This window comes from Aquarana catesbeiana, linkage group LG05 (assembly GCF_042186555.1).
Source record: "Aquarana catesbeiana isolate 2022-GZ linkage group LG05, ASM4218655v1, whole genome shotgun sequence".
NCBI lineage: Eukaryota > Metazoa > Chordata > Amphibia > Anura > Ranidae > Aquarana > Aquarana catesbeiana.
Window position 1 is genome coordinate 114,644,358 of NC_133328.1, and position 19,136 is coordinate 114,663,493.

The window sequence follows — 19,136 nt, forward strand, 5'->3', positions numbered from 1 at the left end:
CAAAGCCCCTAAAAAAAAAAAAGCAGCAAAGTGGTCCATACAGCTCTTAATCAGAAGTAAAGTATGGTTTCCTAACGAAAACAAATCCCTCCCTATGTAGTTTGTCAGCATTCCTATCCTTTCCCTAAAGCAGCTTCCAATACAGGCAGTTCCCGGGTTATGAACGAGTTAGGGACTGTAGGTTTGTTCTTACGTCAAATTTGTGAGTAAGTCGGAACAGTACATTTCTAAGTGTAACTCCAGCCTGTGCAGTGAGGTGGGATGTTCTGGGTGTTTCTGTACATGCAGTCATGTTATTTGCGGCTCTTGTGGCCATGCAGTACTGCAGTGTGGGATGTGTCCGGCACTGCAAGATGGTTGCTCAGCTGTACCTGGGACCAGTGTGGAGCGCAAGCGGCTGGCAGTGACATCACTCCACCTCCATTCGTAAGTAGAGTTGTTCGTAACTTGGGGACTGCCTGTACACGGACACTATGGGGTAGATTTACCAAAGGCAAATAGACTGCACACTTTGGAAGTGCCGTTGAACTTATTTTCCCCAGAATCTTAGTGAATGTGGCAAAGCTTCACTTTGTAAAGAATACCCAATCGGGAGTAAAGAAAATATTTTTAAAAACTGCATTTTTGCTTGCACATGATTGGATAATGGAAGTCGGCAGAGCTGCACCTCATTCGCTAAGCTCTGGGGAAAATGATTGCAACAGCACTTGCAAAGTGCTTGGTCTATTTGCCTTAAGTAAATTAACACCTATGGCTGCTTTACACAACCACCTCTTTTATAAGGAAGCTGGGTTAGCCAAAACCTCCATTCTTGACCATAGTTCAAAGGCCATGCAGTGCATTATGGTTTAAGAAAAATGCTTGACAAATCTGCACATAAATTTGCCAGAACTGCACATTTTGAGCCTACAAGATTCGGATACACCAGGGGTCTCAACTTTCTAAACAAAGGGCCAGTTATTGTCCTTCAGACTGTAGGGGGGTCGGACTATGGCCAGGGGGAGTGGAAATGTTCCTGGCATCAGTGGGAGTAAACCACGCCAAATTTGGTACTAGGGGAGGAATAGTGCCCCATTTTTGGTGTCAGTGAGAGAAATGGTGCCCCATTGTTGGTGTCAGTTGACAGAATTGCGTCTTGTATCAGTGGAAGGAATAGTGCCCCAAAGGGTGGATAAAGGCAAGCAAAGGGCTGCATCTGGATGCAGTTTGGAAAGCACTGGCCTATACCCATGGCAGCAGCAAACCTGAACCTAACCCCTAGAGGCCAGTGAAGACTTGTATTGCTGGCTTCCTTCCTGCTAGTTGCCTGGATATCGTTCTGACACACAGGTTTTGATACTTTAAAACCCTGACTCCGTACGAGTATGTAGATCATGCATGATTTTACTTGTTTCATTATTGCTTCAGGTCAGAGACTCAAAGTATCGAATCCTGACATAACCAGTCCACTAGCACAAGTAAGCTATGACAGTCCGTACATTTCTCTAATGATAGATTTCTTTAAAAGCAAGCATCATGCCCAAAGCACTCTATGATTAGAACAGTGGTTTTGCAATTAGAAAAGCAAATTTCAACAGGTTAGTTTAAAGGGATTGTAAAGGCAGAATGTTATTTATCTTAACCGGTTCCCGACCATGTCACGCAGATATACTGCGGCACAATGGCTCTCCTGGCGGAAATCCTGTATGGGTACGTCCTACCCTTTTTCGGCCACCAGAGGGCGCATGCCTGCTGCAAGACGAGGGGGACCCGATGCGTGTGGCCAGTGGGCACGATCGTCGCCGGCCACGCGCGATCGTGTGCACGCGCGCCAGCACAGGGATTTGTGTGTGTAAACACATAAATCCCTGTGCTGTCAGAGGAGAGGAGCCATATCTCTCCACTCCTAGTCAATCCTATCCCCATACAGTTGTAACACACTGAGGGAACACACAATTAACCCCTTGATCGCCCCCTAGTGTTAACCCCTTCCCTGCCAGTGATATTTACACAGTAATCAGTGCATTTTTATAGCCAATGGTCCCAAAAAAAAAAAAAAGTGTCAAAAGTCTCCGATCTGTCCGTCGCAGTACCGCAAAAAGTCGCGGATCACCGCCATTACTAGTAAAAAGAAAAATAATAATAAAGATGCCAAAAATCTTTCCCCTAGTTTGCAGACACTAACTTTTGCGCAAACCAATCAATATACGCTTATTGCGATTTTTTTTTTTTTTTTTTACCAAAAATATGTACTATATATAAGACTATATATTGGCCTAAACTGATGAAGAAATTTGTTTTTTAAAACATTTTTTGGGCATATTTATTATAGCAAAAAGTAAAAAATATTGTGTTTTTTTTTCAAAATTGTTGCTTTTTTTTTGTTTATAGTACAAAAAATAAAAAACACAGAGGTGATCAAATACCACCAAAAGAAAGCTCTATTTGTGGGGAAAAAAAGGATGCAAATTTAGTTTGGGTACAGTGTCGAACGACCGCGCAATTGTCAATTAAAGCGACGCAATGCCAAATTGTAAAAAGTGCTTGTCAGGAAGGGGGTAAAATCTTCTTTAAGTGGTTAAAGGGTAACTCCACTTTCGCGGGGGAAAGAAATAGCAAATAAAGAAACCATAGTATAGCGTGTAACAATTGCGATACAAGTCATATTTTGTTTGAATGTTATTAAAAATTACCTTTCCTTTTCAATCTACAGCCGCTGTAATTTTCTATAAATGCAAAAATGCACGTTTCCCTTCATTACTACGGGTATATAAAACGCACAAATCTGCCCACTTTGATCTGCAAAAAAAAAAAGCTCCAGAACTTTGTTGAGCTTCAGGCGACTTGGAGTGGAAATGTGAACCAACACCAGAGAGAATAATTGATTCTTCTCCAGCATTTTGAAACTCCGAGCTTAGGTGTGAATAGGGCCTTTAAAAATACAAATTTCACCAGTTCTGGTTTTGAAATTATTCACTCTTCACTATTTATCGTAGTGACGCTACAACAATCAGCCATAACCCCAACATAGCTAATGGATTATACCTCTAGATGTGATCATACAGGAAATGTAGAATGGATTTTGAAGATCATTTTTTGTATTTTGGTAAGCACTGAACAGTTTTTAAAAAATGAACCCAGAATGCAGCATGCACTACAATATTACACACTGGTGGGACCAAACTTTAGTGAAAACGGTGCGTTCTGTCCATGCATTTATTTGCATTGTAAATTGCAGCAAAATGCATGACAGGGCTTCTGGGTAAATGAGTCCTTTTTTGAGTACATACAGCTATAATCTCAGAGGTGTAAAAACACCTTAACCTCTTTATAATTCTAAATGAATCTGGCATTACATTTCATAGGATTTACCTCAAAAAAGTTCAACTGTCTGCTTATGAAATCACATATTCCTTTGATCGTGAAAGTTGGTATTATACAGAGACTAAACATGACCAATACTCAATTCAAGCTGACAATCCAACAGTCTATGTGCGACAAATGAGAACAGCAAACCTCGCAGGGTCACCACAACCATTTGCTAAATCAGGTTCAGTATTTTTCAGTTGTTCACTGAAATAGATATAGAGGTAACACAAAGTGCATAACCCTTATAAAAGAACATACACAAAGGCAAATGTGGTTTAACTATTGCTCCAAAGAATTCCTTAGTGCTTTAAAAAAACAAAAAAACATTGGGGTTGATTTGCTAAAGGCAAATAGACAGTTGCAATCATTTCCTTAATAAATGTAAATAGGGTAAAGTTTCATTTTGTAAAAAATACCCAATCAGGTGCAAAAAAAAAAAAAAAAAAAAGCATTTTGGCTTGCACCTGATTGGATGATGGAGATCAGCAGAGCTTTACCACATTTACTTAGACCCCTTTCACACTGAGGCGCTTTCACGCTAAAATAAGCGCCTGAAAAGCTCCTGAAAACTGCTTCCCATAAATATCAATGGATCCTTTCACACTGGTACGGCGCACTGCCTTGGTGTTGAAAAAAGTCCTGCAAGCAGCAGCTTTGGAGTTTTTTTTAAAAAAAAACGCCTCAAAAACACCACCCATTGAAATGAATGGGAAGCCGTTCAAAAGCACCTGAAAAGTGCATGAAAGGCTCTTTAAAAGCACCGTAAAGCGGTTCTTTTGAGTCACGTGACCTTAAAAAAGCGCACCAATGATGCCGCAAAAGCACCGAAAAAAAACGCCAAATGTTTTATTGCCAGTTTTCAAGGACCTCAGTGTGAAAGGGGTCTAAGCTCTGGGTAAAATGAGTGCAAATGCACTTGCAAAGGTCTATTTGCCTTTAGTAATTGCACCACATTAAAATACAGCTGAAAAGGCTCTTAAATGGATACATACCCACTCTGGCTAATATAACTCCTGAAAAGAGCAGTATGATGGAAATGTAGGAGTCTGGCTGATCGCTGGCACGGACACTCTCAAACAACACAGTATTGTTAGTCCAGTGGATTGAGGAACGGTCTGAAAGGATAGGTTGGTTGATATTCCCTTGAGATGGATATATGTGGAGTTGATTTTGATGCAACTTCTCAGTATTTAAAGAAGAATTCATACCCGTAAGGATAGAGAAAATGCCCAAGTCAAAGGGGCTTCCCGGAGCAAAGACTGAAAATACGCAAAGCATTAGACAACCAACATGAAGGCAGCTGGATATAATCCCTGTGACCACTAAGCCGTAATGTCTTCTTAGCTTGGTAAACAGAAAGGTGCCCATTAATCCTGAGATAGCGGAGACGGCCATGAGTATGCTAAGCAAAGAGCCACTGATCCCCTGAGTGTACGCATAACCTGTAGTGATACAGTCAAAGCCAAGGACTGTGGTGTACAAAAAGGCCAATCCCAGACCCGCTAAAAAGACAGACTGTCTGTAGTAGGATTTCCAGCCATCTGTACAGGTACGCAACATGCGGCGAAATTTCTGGAAGCAGACAGGGACTGATGAAGTGCCCTCCGCAGAAGGTTCTGGAGTCTGGGCTTTCTCTTCTCTTGATACAGTGGGTAGGGCTGGTGTGCCAATGAAGTCGCCTATGACTGAGCAGATAGGCAAATCCCCTAAAAAATAACAGATTAATATTTACTAATACCTCTTATTCAGCATCAATGAGTCCTTTAGACCGGGTTCACCCATGTGCGGCTGCAGGTTTGTACCTGGGTTCCAGTGCGTGTCTGTTCACTGGTTCAGGTGCAATATAGGTCTGAATTTTTGCCTGAATTCGCACCTGAATCCGAACCAAACATGCACCGGACCCTTTTTTAATCGGGACCTCGGCCGCCCCAGACATGTGTGAATAGGCTCCATTGAGAGCCGATCACACTTGCCTGTCATACGAATTGGATGCGGAGAAACCCACATTCAATTTGCGTATGTGTGAACCTAGCCTTAAAGTGGAGTTCTAATCTCCTAGCCAACATTGCATTATTAGCATTGCAGAGATCGTTGTAATTCCTCATAAGCATAATGGATGATGTTGCCCATGTACACATTGTAACTACTTACAAACTGCTTTTTTTTCTTTTGTCCCCCCTGATTCTGGCTACGGCCATGCAGGATTTGGGCAGCTGAAGCCGGCCTGGCTTCATTTCCTGGATTTCGTGCAGCTGGCTACCCAGCATGCACCTCCGGATCTTGCGCCTGTGCAGTAATGACACTGCGGCCCGCTTTGCGTACCTGCATTAGACTCCTGAAGACTTCTGGGATTGATGACACAGGAGTCAACAGGCCGGGCTGATGACGTAATCGCCTAGGCGGCCGTGACCAGAAGTTGCAGGGGAGGAAATGTATTACTGGCCAGATCGCTAGGTGAAAATAAAGGAAAACAAGCCTAAAAAAACGAATGTAGCCACCATATTTAATGATTGCAATCTGCAATATATTATATTTTTGTTTTTGGGTCTACTAACACTTTAAATTAATCATCACATACCCTATACATCTTCACCCAAAACAGCATGAAAAAAGACCTTTGTTAAAGCAAAACTAATGTGAGAGAAAATATTCCAGAAAGTAGAGTTTTCTGATAGAAAAGGCTGTCAAAAAATAGCTTTATCTGTCTTCATGCTATATTTTTTGTATGTGTACATGTGGTATACGTGCAGTGCCATGTACACTTTCAGCCCACTCCCAAGATCTGTAAAATGCTGAGAATGGTCTCAGTCTAATTTGCATTCTCAGGAGTTACATCATTAGTGGCCATCCATTAGATGAAAAAAAGAATATTCCAGTCTAGAAGACGTGCAGAAATATAAAGTAGTTGTAAAGGTAGAAGGTTTTTTACCCAAATGCATTCTCTGCATTAAGGTAAACAACCTTCTATGTGCAGCTCTATACCCTCCCCCAGAGGCGTCTCTAGGCTTTGTGAGGCCTTAGGCAAAACTTAGGCACGAGGCCCCACTCACACCCATAATGGGAAAAATGATTCAAGCGATAAAAATTACCTGTATAGGGAGGGTAAGTGGACACAGTACGGGGGGGGGGGGGCAGGAGGGCACAGCACAGGGAGGGTAAGTGGGCACACTGCAGGGGGCAGGAGGGCACAGCACAGGGAGGGAGGGTAAGTGGGCACAGTACAGGGGGAAGGAGGGCACAGTAATAGAGGGAGCAGGAAGGCACAGCACAGAGGGGGAGGGTAAGTGGGCACAGTACAGGGGAGGAAAGCACAGCACAAGGGGAGGGTAAGTGGGCACAGTACAGGGGGCAGGAGGGTACAGTACAGGGGGAGCAGGAGGGCACAGCACAGGGAGGAGGGTAAGTGGGCACAGTACAGGGGCAGGAGGGTACAGGGGGAGCAGGAAGGCACAGGGGGGACGGTAAGTGGGCACAGTCAGGGGGCAGGAGGGCACAGCACAGGGGGGAGGGTAATTGGGTACAGTACAGGGGGAGCAGGAGGGCACAGCACAGGGAGGAGGGTAAGTGGGCACAGAAAAGGGGCTGGAGGGCACAGCACGGGGGGAGGGTAAGAGGGCACAGTACAGGGGGCAGGAGGGCACAGCACAGGGGGGAGGGTAAGTGGGCACGGTACAGGGGGCATGAGGGTACAGTACAGGGGGAGGGTAAGTGGGCACAGTACCGGGGCCCCCTTCCTTAGAGACCTCCAGAGATCATAGAGACCCCTCTTATAGCAGAACCCCCTGCCCTCTTTAAGATCTCTATTTATATTGCCTTATCGGCAGGAATCAAGTACCGCTGCAAGCAAGGTGTGAGACCCGAAGTTGGGGGGCGGAGCTGAGAGGTGGAGCTGTTCTACAGATTTTTCCTCACTGTGTATACAGCTGCAGATGCAAAAAGGATCATCAAGGCGGGCGGGGAGAAAGGCGCCAAGCGGAGGAACCAGAGATCAATGACAACAGACTGGCAGGAATCCTCATTGAGTGGAGCGCAGTGCCGGAAGTTCAGGACTTGGTCAGACACTGGCTTCATCCCTAAGAGTTTCTCAGGGGGGCCTCCCACTGGTCCCGATGGGTCAGCGGGGCAGACAGGCGGAGGGGTGGGAGGAGGAGGAGCAGCATTATTAGCTCTCTCTCCTCTCCTGCTTGTGAGGGGAGGGTGGAAGTGTCAGCGCTGGCTCTGAGTGACTCTCCCTGGCTGTGATCCGGAGCTATCAGTGAGCTCCGATCACCCGGTAAACAGCCTGCTATCTCTCCATGGGGGGGATCCACTATCAGCACAGCTCTTTAATTAGGCAAACTAGGCGGCCGCGAGGCCCCTGTGGGCGCAAGGCCTTAGGCGACCACCTAATTTCCCTAATTAGAGAGCCGCCTCTGCCCTCTCCACTCTATCTCTCCTCATTGGACATAGAGGCAGCAGCGGGAGCCATTGACTCCTGCCAATCAAAGCCAGTGAGGAGAGATCAGGGGGTGGGGCTGAGCAGCGCTCTGTATGTTTATAGTACTATGTCTATGGGTCTATGGATCGAGCCCCTATGAATTCCCCCATAGCAAGCGGCTTGCTATAGGGGCACTTGGCAGGAGCATTGGTGGGTGACCCAGAAGAGGAGGATTGGGGTGGCTCTGTGAGAAACCATTGAACAGAGCAGGTAAGTATGACATGTTTGTTATTTTTCTGTAAATTAGGTTTACAATCACTTTAAGATTAAAAGAAGGCCTATATGTATGGCCTTTACTCTACATTTCATTAAAAAATATCTGCTTTCATGAATTAAAAAAACATTCCTGCCTATGCTCAAAGTGTCAATAGTGATGATGCAAATGGAAGAGATACAGCATGGCTCCAGATAATTCCCAGTGATCTCAAACTAGAATGGATGCCGCAACATAATATACTTTGTATGGCTTTGGAGATCAGTAAACCCCCAAGTCCTTACAGCCAAGAAAACTGAGGATTATTGGTAGGTTTTATTTAGAGGTCCAAAGAACTCTGTCATTAGAAACTATAGAGATCTTTTTTTTTGAAGACTGCTTTCTTCCAAGACCATGGACATACCTTGCACATTGAAAAGTTCCAGCTGCCTTTCTAAATAATGCTCTCCTATAGAATGCTGTGGTTTGACAGCCAGCTGAGGTACCATTTTATAAACCCTGGAGAGGAAGATAAATTCCACAAGCAGCGACACCAGGTTCCATCCAAGAATGAATCCACAGCCAACCACATTGGAAGCCCAAGTCATGACCTGACCCACCGACAACGGGGCGAAGATATTAATGACTTGATCCATCCTTCTAACGGTTGCATTCATTCCTAGGTTTTGGAAGTAAATAACAATTTACATGAACAGACCCTGACAAATACACAATCTAATGTTTAATATGTTAGCATAAGATTTTATTTTACTATGTTTTGCTGTTTGCTAGAGATTATAACATTTCCCCACTTTATCCAAAATGAAATGGTCATCTACTACAGGTTTCATCAACAAACTTCAGTTGCTTTGCTTACAACAACGTTGTTTCATACAATGATAATTATTATTCAGATGTCAATGAATCAAAAAGCTTCCTTACTATTTTATCTACTCTGTAAATTAGCTGTCTAAAGCAACAAAATAAAACATGAGAAAATGAAACAATCACTGCACATCGAAGACTACAGCAACGCTAAAATTTATTTTGTAGAGAATGGAATCTCCAACCCTATTTTAAAAAAAGTTTTATTGTTGTATTTCCTTCTTTGAGGGGTTTTCCTGTTGTGTCTAGGTGACACAACAGGAAGTGAGAGAAAATCTAATCAACAAGGACTGAGCCATCACTCTCTTTCCTTGTTCTATCCAAAACAAAAAATGTTGAGATAGATTCCATTTTAAACTACATTTGCTGTGTTGTTATACATTATTATAGGAAATGTGACTATTTAACAGCAGAATGAGACAGGTCAGCCCTAGGGCAGAAGCATGTCACATCTCATAAATTAACCATAATTTACTGGTTTGTGAAGTCTTCATTCTGGAATTATGAAACAATGCCTGAGACATCTATTAGCATTTCAAAGACATGCTAATGTGAAAAAAAATAGTAACCCGTACACATACATACTGCAGAATGACAGCATACAGAAACATCAAAGCACATGCAATAGCAAGAACATCTCAACAATTACTGTGTATCTGAATATGCAATGTGTTCACTAATGTTAAGACATGTTTTCCCAACATGAACTCAACAGATAATAGTGTAGCTTTTTGTACCCGATACATTTTCTCTTTTTATTTTTTTCTATTTCCCGTTACATTTTCTATTTCCCTCTTATCATTATCTAAAATTATTTGAAAAGGACAGCTAGTATTTTTTTATGTATGTGGGGATTATGTTTTATCAAGACATTTTTGTGTAAATTTATAACAAAAACGCTTCCTTTCAGGGAATCTGTTTTAGTTGTGACTTCATAAAAATTATTTTAAGTAGACAATTGCACTATTGGAATATGGTACGTCTGCTCCAATTCCTTTTCCTTTACCTACCTATATGACCTCATGTACACGGCAGCTTAAAAAAACATTTACAGGCATGACACTTTTTTCTGCCCCCTAAACGCTCCTCTGTGTTAGTCTGTGTGTTCAAGCACCCATAGGCTTTCAGAGGCATTTAGAGACAGGGGTGTTTAGGGGCAGAAATCTGAACACACCAAAATCGCGTTCAGGAAAGGAACATTTGGGCAGAAAAACACTAAATGCACCTAAATGTGTCTGAACACAACTAAACGCTAGGCACATTTAGCGCTTGAGCATTTATTTATTTAAATTGGCAGAATTAATTCATATTCTGGCCAAAGAAATGAATAAATGCACAAATGCTTGACATGCCTGAATGCATCTAAACACGGCTTTTGGCATGTTTTTATTGCTGTTTTTCTCCTATCTTGAGCCTAGTGTGCATGAGACCTACAGTGCCTTGAAAAAGTATTCACACCCCTTAAAATTTTTGATAGACCAACACATAGTGGCACATAATTGTGAAGTGGAAGGCAAATGATAAATGGTTTTTAATTTTTTTTACAAATAAGTATCTGAAAAGTGTAGCGTGCATTTGTATTCAGCCCCCTTTACTCTGAAGTCCCCAACTAAAATCTAGTGGAACCAATTGCCTTCAGATGGCACCTAATTAACAAATAGAGTCCACCTGTGTGTAATTTAATCTCTGTATGAATACAGCTGCTCTGTGAAGCTCTCAGGGGTTCGTTAGAGAACCTTAGTGAACAAACAGCATCATGAAGGCCAAGGAACACACCAGACAGGTCAGGGATAAAGTTGTGGAGAAGTTTACAGCAAGGTTAGGTTATAAAAAAATATCCCAAGCTTTGAGCATCTCCCGGAGCCCTGTTCAATCCATCATCCAAAAATGGAAAGAGTATGGCACAACTGCAAACCTACCAAGACATGGCCGTCCACCTAAACTAACAGACTGGGCAAGGAGAGCATTAATTAGAGAGGTAGCCAAGAGGCCCATGGTAACTCTGGAGGACCTGCAGAGATCCAGAGTTCAGGTGGGAGAATCTGTCCACAGGGCAACTATTAATTGTGCACTCCACAAATATGGCCTTTATTTAAGAGTTGCAAGAAGAAATCCATTGTGGGAAAAAAAAGCTATAAGAAGTCCCGTTTGCATTTTGCGAGAAGCCATTTTGCGAGAAGCCATGTGATGCTGCCACCACCATGTTTTACGGTGGGGATGGTGTGTTTAGGGTGATGTGCAGTGTTAGTTTTCCACCACACATAGCGTTTTGCTTTTAGTTAAAAAAAGTAAAAAAGAAAGTAAAATTTTTTACTCTAACCAGAGCACCTTCTTCCACATGTTTGCTGTCCCAAAAAATTTTACTTTCTTTTTTACTTTTTTTAACTAAAAGCAAAAAGCTATGTGTGGTGGAAAACTAACACTGCACATCACCCTAAACACACCATCCCCACCGTAAAACATGGTGTTGGCAGCATCATGTTGTGGGGATGCTTTTCTTCAGCGGGGACAGGGAAGCTGGTCAGAGTTGATGGGAAGATGGATGGAGCCAAATACAGGGCAATCTTGGAGGAAAACCAGTTATGCCGAATACACATGATTGGGACTTTGGTCGGAAAAAGATATGATAGCTTTTCTGACGGGATTCCGCTAAAGCTTGGCTTGCATATACACGGTCACACAAAAGTTCACTGAACTTTCGACCGTCAAGAACACGGTGACGTACAACACTACAACGAGACGAGAAAATGAAGTTCAATGCTTCTGAGCATGGGTCGAATTGTTTCCGAGCATGCATAGGAATTTTGCACGTCAGAATTGCTACAGACAATCGCATTTTCGGATAGGAACTTTTTTCGACTGAAAAATTGAGAACATGCTCTCAATCTTTTGCTGACTGGAATTCAGTCAGCAAAAGTCCGATGGAGCATACACACGGTCGCATTTTCTGATGAAAAGCTCTCATTGGTCTTTTGCGGGCCGAAATTCTGATCGTGTGTATGCAGCATTAGAGTCTGCAAAAGACTTGAGACTGGAGAGGAAGTTTACCTTCCAGCAGGACAATGACCCTAAACATACAGCCAGAGCTACAATGGCATGGTTTAGATTAAAGCACATTCATGTGTTAGAATGGCCCAGTCAAAGTCAAGACCTAAATCCAATTGAGAATCTGTGGCAAGACTTGAAAATTGCTATTCACAGACGCTCTCAATCCAATCTGACAGAGCTTGAGCTATTTTGCAAAGAAGAATGGGCGAAAATTTTAATTTCTAGATGTGCAAAGCTGGTAGAGACATCCCCAAAAAGACTTACAGCTGTAATTGTAGAGAAAGGTGGTTCTACAAAGTATTGACTCAGGGGGGCCTCTTTTCAGACATTTGTAAAAAATGTGAAAACCATTTATTTTCCTTCTACTTCAAAATGATATGTCACTTTGTGTTGGTTTATCACATAAAATCCAAATAAAATACATTCAGTTTGTTTGTTGTAACATGACAAAATGTGGAAAATTTCAAGGGACTATATATCCTATAAAAAAAACACAAGATGATAAGAGGGGTAGCAAGGTTGCCTATACTTTGTAATACTGCACCTTAAAGTAGAACTAAAGATTCATTTTTTCCATTTTTTCCATTGTAGATAGCGTAAAGGAGAGTTATAACCCCTGTTTGTTTTTGCCCCTTGTGTCCCATTAGGGAGATTTCCCTTTACTTCCTGCCCGGAAGCCAAAACAGGAAGTGAGAGGAAATCCCTGATTGTCACCGGATTCACCAGAATTAGTGTGTCTATTGGAAGATTTCCCCTCTATTCCTGTTCTGGTGACCACCCAAAATGTGGGATTTTCTTTTATTTCCACTCTTACTTTCAGTGATAATGGTAAACAAGACAAATAGAGAGGGTAAATCTCTTTAACAGATGCACAGACATCAATAAAAATCTGGCAGGTGCTCTATTCTAATCTCTCTCTACTTTATCTAAAACAAACAAAAAACATGAAGATTGCCTTTAGTTATATTTAATAAACTGAGAATCCTTTAATGTACTGGCCTTTACTGAATTTATCATGTTAGTCATGATAATGAAATGGTGGGATGGGCACAGACAGAATGGCTGTACAGGTGGTGCAAAAAGGGCAACTACTTCTAGGTCCAGGATGACAAGTGGTCCTGTCCAGGACTGGCACCTCCCTTATCAGATGTGTGCTCAATTACATCCTGTACAGCATAAATCAGCATTTCTGATTCTCTTGCATCTCTTTGATCTTGTTTTACCTGCTTCTAATGGTCTTCTAAGAATTAAAAATAATATTACCCAATATTATTGAAGTTGGCACTTCAAAAGGACAAATAGCACCATAGAGGATATAAGCATTAAATGCTAGAGCCCCCAATATAAACCATGCATAGACCCCTGTGTCTTTGTTGCCTGTCTACTCCCTTCTCCTTTGTTCCAATGCCTATCAAGCTATCCCTCTAAAAAGGGGGCAAAAGAGAGAAAGCCAAGCTACCCAATACATACCTGCACTCAGTAAAGGATTCATTTTGTACTGTCTTAAATGCTGCCTTAAACTCACTCGACCTATTGACTTTCATTGCACCTTTCGAGGATACCTCCACCCATGCACCCATGTCTAAAGGTGTGGATGTGGAAAGTTGAGTAAAATTTCGCCTGAACTCAGGTAGTGTGAACAGGTGTATCGGTAGAATATCATATCTATTGCTCGTTGCAGAAGGGCTTTGTACATGGAGGTGTTCTCTCGTTCCAGCTTTGGGTTAATGGAACTCTCCCAGAGTTTCAGAAACACAGGGAGCAGTAGTATCCTAGGTCAGCAATGAATATAAGATACCATGCCAGATAAGTCTGTGTACACGTACATGAGTTGTATCTGAGTAATGTTATCTTTCATATAACTCAAAGACATGCAGTTATATTTTTATGTTATTCTTACCAGCTAGTTGACTTCTGTTATCTCCTGTGATCACCACGATCCAATCTTTCTGAATGGTTATGGTCAATGCCGTGCTTGCAAGGTTTGCCAAGTCAGCTAATATAATAACTACTCCATAGCAGAATACCTATGAAGTACATCATAAAACATAAATCAAATAATGTTTTTTTTATCTTATAAAGGAGATTGTCAAGTGCCTGGCTTATTAAGTACGGTCTACAAAGTTCGCCTTACCCCTATTTTGCTAAACACAGATTGCATTTTATGTATAAAAAGTAGAAGAAAATGATTTGTGTTGCCTTTGTGAACCAGGCATATTCCATCTGTCATTTTTCTAGTACCGGCCAGAGAATACAAGCACTTGGAGCAAGGATGGTAGGCTATCTAGGCTTGGGTTTGGGACTATTGAAATATTAGCTCACCATAAAAAGAGATTGTAAATTTTTAGGATACAGAACCAGTTCTGGTTTAGTGGAAAGAAGTTGTAATATATTCCGTTTTAAGCCTTTCCTAAAATAAACTTCATATCATTACCAAGCATTCTTTGAAGGCTTTGTAAACCCAAGCTTTGCTAAGCATAGGTTTGGCTTTAGAACTATCATTAGAAAATAAATAAGGTTTGTAGACTATGGGTCAGTCTATGTCTATGCATTGCTTCGTAACCTCTTCCATACTATTATAAAAAGAGATCCTTTTGAAGCAATCTTGGGGAAACCGATCATAGAATTATTAAGACCGGAACGCCATTTGGCATCCCATATTTTTACTGCAACTAAATTAACCATAGCAAAGGCTTGGAAAACCCCGGCTCTCAGCTTCGAGGCAGTTAAAAATCGTATAAATTATATCATGGTTAATGAGAAGCTGACGGCTGTGGCATCGGACACGCATGATAAATTTCTTCGGACCTGGCAACCGTGGGTAGCGTATTCCCACCCCTCCCAGTTTGATTCCATACTTCTCTCTCTCTAGTATGTCTCCTTCCTCCCCACCCCGTGGACTTCCCCTTCTCTTCATTTTCCTTTCCCTGTTACTTTCCCCTTTTCTATATCCTATACTCTTATTTCATCCTCTTTCGGGTCCTCTCCCCTATTATTCCTTCTTTTTACCCTCTCCTTTTTAAGTCTTTACAGCCCACAGGATATGCCCTGTTGGGCTCAGACACATATTGTGAATCATCCTGCGAGTATTTGTTACTTTTCTTTATTTCCGCATTAATGAGTCATATCTTACATTTATCTTTTTGTTCTGTGTTCGTCCAATAAATGTTATACCAAGTTCTACAACTATATTTGCAAAGAGGCGGAACCCAGTGTCTCGTCATGATTACCAGTGCATGCTGATTTTATATAAAGCCAAATGTAATTTGGTGATCTGTTACAGATTCTAGTGTCCTAGATCATTATAATTGTCAGTTTATAATTTACTGGAATATGTACACATAATGTGTCTTTCATTGTCTATTTGTACTGATATGTTGAATTATCTGATCAATAAAATTCCTTTGTACAAGAATAAAATAAAAAAACAAAGCAACATACAAGTACTATATAATACCTTGCGGATTTACAGCTGGTTCCCTACCCTACTGCACATGAGGAAAGGGGGAGAAAAAAGCAGAACTTCCCCTTTTGGATGAAGTTCTGCTTTAGGCCGGGTTTACACCATTGCAAATTTGATGCAGGTTCTCCGCATCCAATTCACAATAGCAGGAGATTTTGACCAGCTCTCTATGGAGACGGTTCACATATCTCAGCTGCAGCTCCGATGCATATTTGCACAGGAGCCCTGTGCATCTTTTGGTCCATTTCAGGTCTGAATGCAGCCAAAAATTCGGGCTGAAATCGGACCTCAAACGGTGAACCAGGACACACCGGACCCCTGCTGTGAGCCGCATGCGGCGATGGTGTGAACCCAGCCTTAAATGCGGTGGCTGCATTTTTTCCTCTTTTTTAGGCTTTTTTTCTTTTTATTTGTGCTTTTAAACAGCACACTTCCTGTCCTAAGGTGGCTACGCTCATTCACTTCACTGTATCCATGGGGGAGCCATAGTTGTCACCCTGGCTGCTAATCTGATTTGGACGAAGAACACAGCTTCCTTTCTTCATCTTCATTACAAAAGTGGCAAGTACATTGCATTTCCTGCAAAAACAAAAAGGTATTTTCTGTACTTGCTGAAAGTTTACCTGAAAATGAGAGCCAGTGCAGTCATCATGTCTAAGAACTGGTAAGCTACAATAAAATAGAACTTTGTTCTTTGGTTATAGTGGCGGCCCGTTCATTAGGGGCGCCCGTGCGCCACCCCCTTTATCCACTTTCTAGCGATGCGGCAGGCAATGCGATGTTTTATCGCTGCCACCATCCCATTTTCATGCGTCCAGCCCCGTTCAGGACTCTGGGTGCCTGAATTACAGTGGCGAGGGTGTTTTTTTGAAGCACCTGATTAGAGCCAGAGGTGGGTTTGTGGCACAGAGCATTGCGCTAAGAGCCCACCCAGGTGTTACAACAGCAAATTAATATTTGCTGTTGCAACACTGAGCCTCCTCACGGCCAATCAGTAAGCAGGTCTGATACCCGTCACCCGATTGGCTGAAAGGACAGGCGATCCTATTGGGCGCTTGGGGGGGGAGAAAAGCACAGAGAAAGTGAGAAGGAGGGAGGAGGAGAAGACACAGGAGCCGCTACCCGATGCCCTCCACAGCATGATGTCTGCCGATGCCCCGATCTCCACCGATCCTTGATGTCCACCGCTGTCTGCCACCTAGATGGGGTGGACCAACTGGCAGACAGGGAGTGGGGGGGTGGAGTGCTTTGGGCTGCCACAGAGGATGGTTGTTTGCTGCCCCCCAAACCAAAAACCACAAGCTGCCACTGGTCAGTGCAGCTCTGGACCCCAAAAAACTCTTATGCAAATGTAACTTTCTATTTGTCTTTCGAATTTACCAGATTTTGAAACAGAGGGATCTACCTAAGGTGCCTATAGCTTGCCTATGCTTACACTTTCAGGAAGCATGCTTTTACAAGGGCCTGCTGTGGTGCCTGAAGGGTGATTTTGAGATGCTACAGAAATAAATGGTATATTCTAGAGAGTTATGGTTATGATGTTTGTATTGCTTTGTTATGACAGTTTTCCTTTAAACAAGAATACTCTCCCCATGATATTTTGCTTATTGAACTCAATGGACCCCAAAAAAACAACATTTCATATTTCTGATATTTTCCTGCTGTAGCAGTATCTCACAAAAGTGAGTACACCCCTCACATTTTTGTAAATATTTTATTATATCTTTTCATGTGACAACACTGAAGAAATGACACTTTGCTACAATGTAAAATAGTGAGTGTACAGCTTGTATAACAGTGTAAATTTGCTGTCCCCTCAAAATAACTCAACACATAGCCATTAACCTCCCTGGCGGTTTTCCCGAGTGTGGCTCGGGGTTAAAATTCAGGACCATTAGCGGTAACCCCGAGCCACACTCGGGATTACATCGCAGGATCCTGGTGTGGCTTTACTTACCTTGTCCCCAGGATCCTGCGATGTCCCCCGCTGTGTCTGCGGGCTCCGTCCTCCTCCTAAGCCTCTCCGTGCCAGGCTCTGTTCTCTGCGAGCGGCGCAACGCACGGGGGCGGAGCCTGGCGGCAAATTCAAAATAGTGTAAAATCATAACACATACAGTACTGTAATCTTACAGATTACAGTACTGTATGAAATTATTTCACATCCCTTTTGTCCCCAGTGCTTTGTCCTATGCCCTGCATGCAGTTTTATGTTATATATACTGTTCTTTCTGCCTGGAAACTGGAGATTGTCCATAGCAACCAAAAAGTGTCCCTTTACATCAAAAGTGGCTTTAGACCAGCTAGAAAACAGTGATAGTAAATTAGAACACTTGCAGAATTGAGCGATAGTGAATCGTTGGGAAATGTATTTTATTATTAATTTTTTTTTTTTTAATTATTTATTTTTATTTATTATATTATAATTTATGTTTTTGTGTTTCAAACTTTATCATACCCGGGATATCTACTAGACTCTTGTTTGGATAGATTTAAGTGTGTTATTGTTAAGAATTACAGACCTACAATATAAAACGCCAAATTTCCATGCAAAATAATTGTACCGCTTTCAGCACCTAAAATCTGAAATAATCATACCGCCAGGGAGGTTAATGTCTAAAACGCTGGCAACAAAAGTGAGTACACCCCTAAATGTGAGGGGTGTACTCCATTTTGTGAGATACTGTACTTTTATGAGAAAGTATCCTGTTCTCTTGCATTGCTTCCTTTTGTGAAATCCCTGGTGTTCCTGTCATGCCCTCCGCTTTCCTATCAAAAACTAACCACACTAGGCATGAAAGCTTAGCGTTGTCAGTTCTCTAGCTGTACTGGGAACTCGGCCTGCTCTGCTCCAATGATTAGACTCGTCCTGACATGCACCCCCTGCACAGCCTTTCAATGGGAAGTTCTGTGTACTGCTGTTTAACCTCCTCTAGCTCTTATGCAGCTGGGAACAGAGGGAATGTGATCACTTATAAAAAAGGGGGAAAAAGTATTTATCTTTTTTTTTTTTTTAATATCGATACACAAATGTTTTGCCTTTCATTTATATTTTAAACTGAATGGGTTGTTTTACAAATGAGGATTTAAAATCACTTTAAGGCTTAAAAAAAAAAATCAGAAGGTTGCAGGCCTGACGGTAACATACAACCTATAGACTTACTGTAAGCCATCCATGCCATATCTGTTCTATTTCATTTTTATAGGAGAATACCAGCATCAGGACTATGCAGCAAGCTGTGACAGATGAATTCTGAATGAACAGCGATGCATGAGCAACTGCAGAAAGAAGAAAACAATATTGCATTAAAAGGGTAGCAAGCTATGCTACACAAAAACACAGAGCTAATGCTTATAGCAGTCAATCAGTTTTCTTGTTCAATAATTTTATCTTATTTTATAAATTGACAGTGTAACATCATGACTGATTAATGTTTCACCATATTCAACTGTATACAAATAATGGAGGAATTAACAAAGAGTGGCGCAGGCATAAAGTCAATGAATTAATTTTCTTTCTGATGAGACAGACTAATCTTTTCATATAAGTGCTGAAGGTTGATATTATCATTAACCGCTTCAGCCCTGGAAGATTTTACCCCCTTCCTGACCAGAGCACTTTTTGCGATTCGGCACTGCGTCGCTTTAACTGACAATTGCGCGGTCGTGCGACGTTGCACCCAAGCAAAACTGATGTCCTTTTCTTCCCACAAATAGAGCTTTCT

At 42.0% G+C, this 19,136-nt stretch overlaps 1 protein-coding gene across 1 annotated transcript in view; it reads right to left on the reverse strand.

Moving 5' to 3' along the window:
- The window catches only part of LOC141144414 (ferroportin-like), a 96,357-nt gene that overhangs the window by 8,396 nt on the left and 68,825 nt on the right, over positions 1–19,136 (reverse strand). The window contains exons 4-7 of the mRNA XM_073630083.1: positions 18,575–18,690; positions 13,852–13,978; positions 8,443–8,697; positions 4,341–5,054 (exon numbers count right to left, since the gene is read on the reverse strand). Of these exons, the coding sequence (XP_073486184.1) occupies positions 4,341–5,054; positions 8,443–8,697; positions 13,852–13,978; positions 18,575–18,690 (1,212 nt within the window). The remainder of the gene's footprint in view (positions 1–4,340; positions 5,055–8,442; positions 8,698–13,851; positions 13,979–18,574; positions 18,691–19,136) is intronic.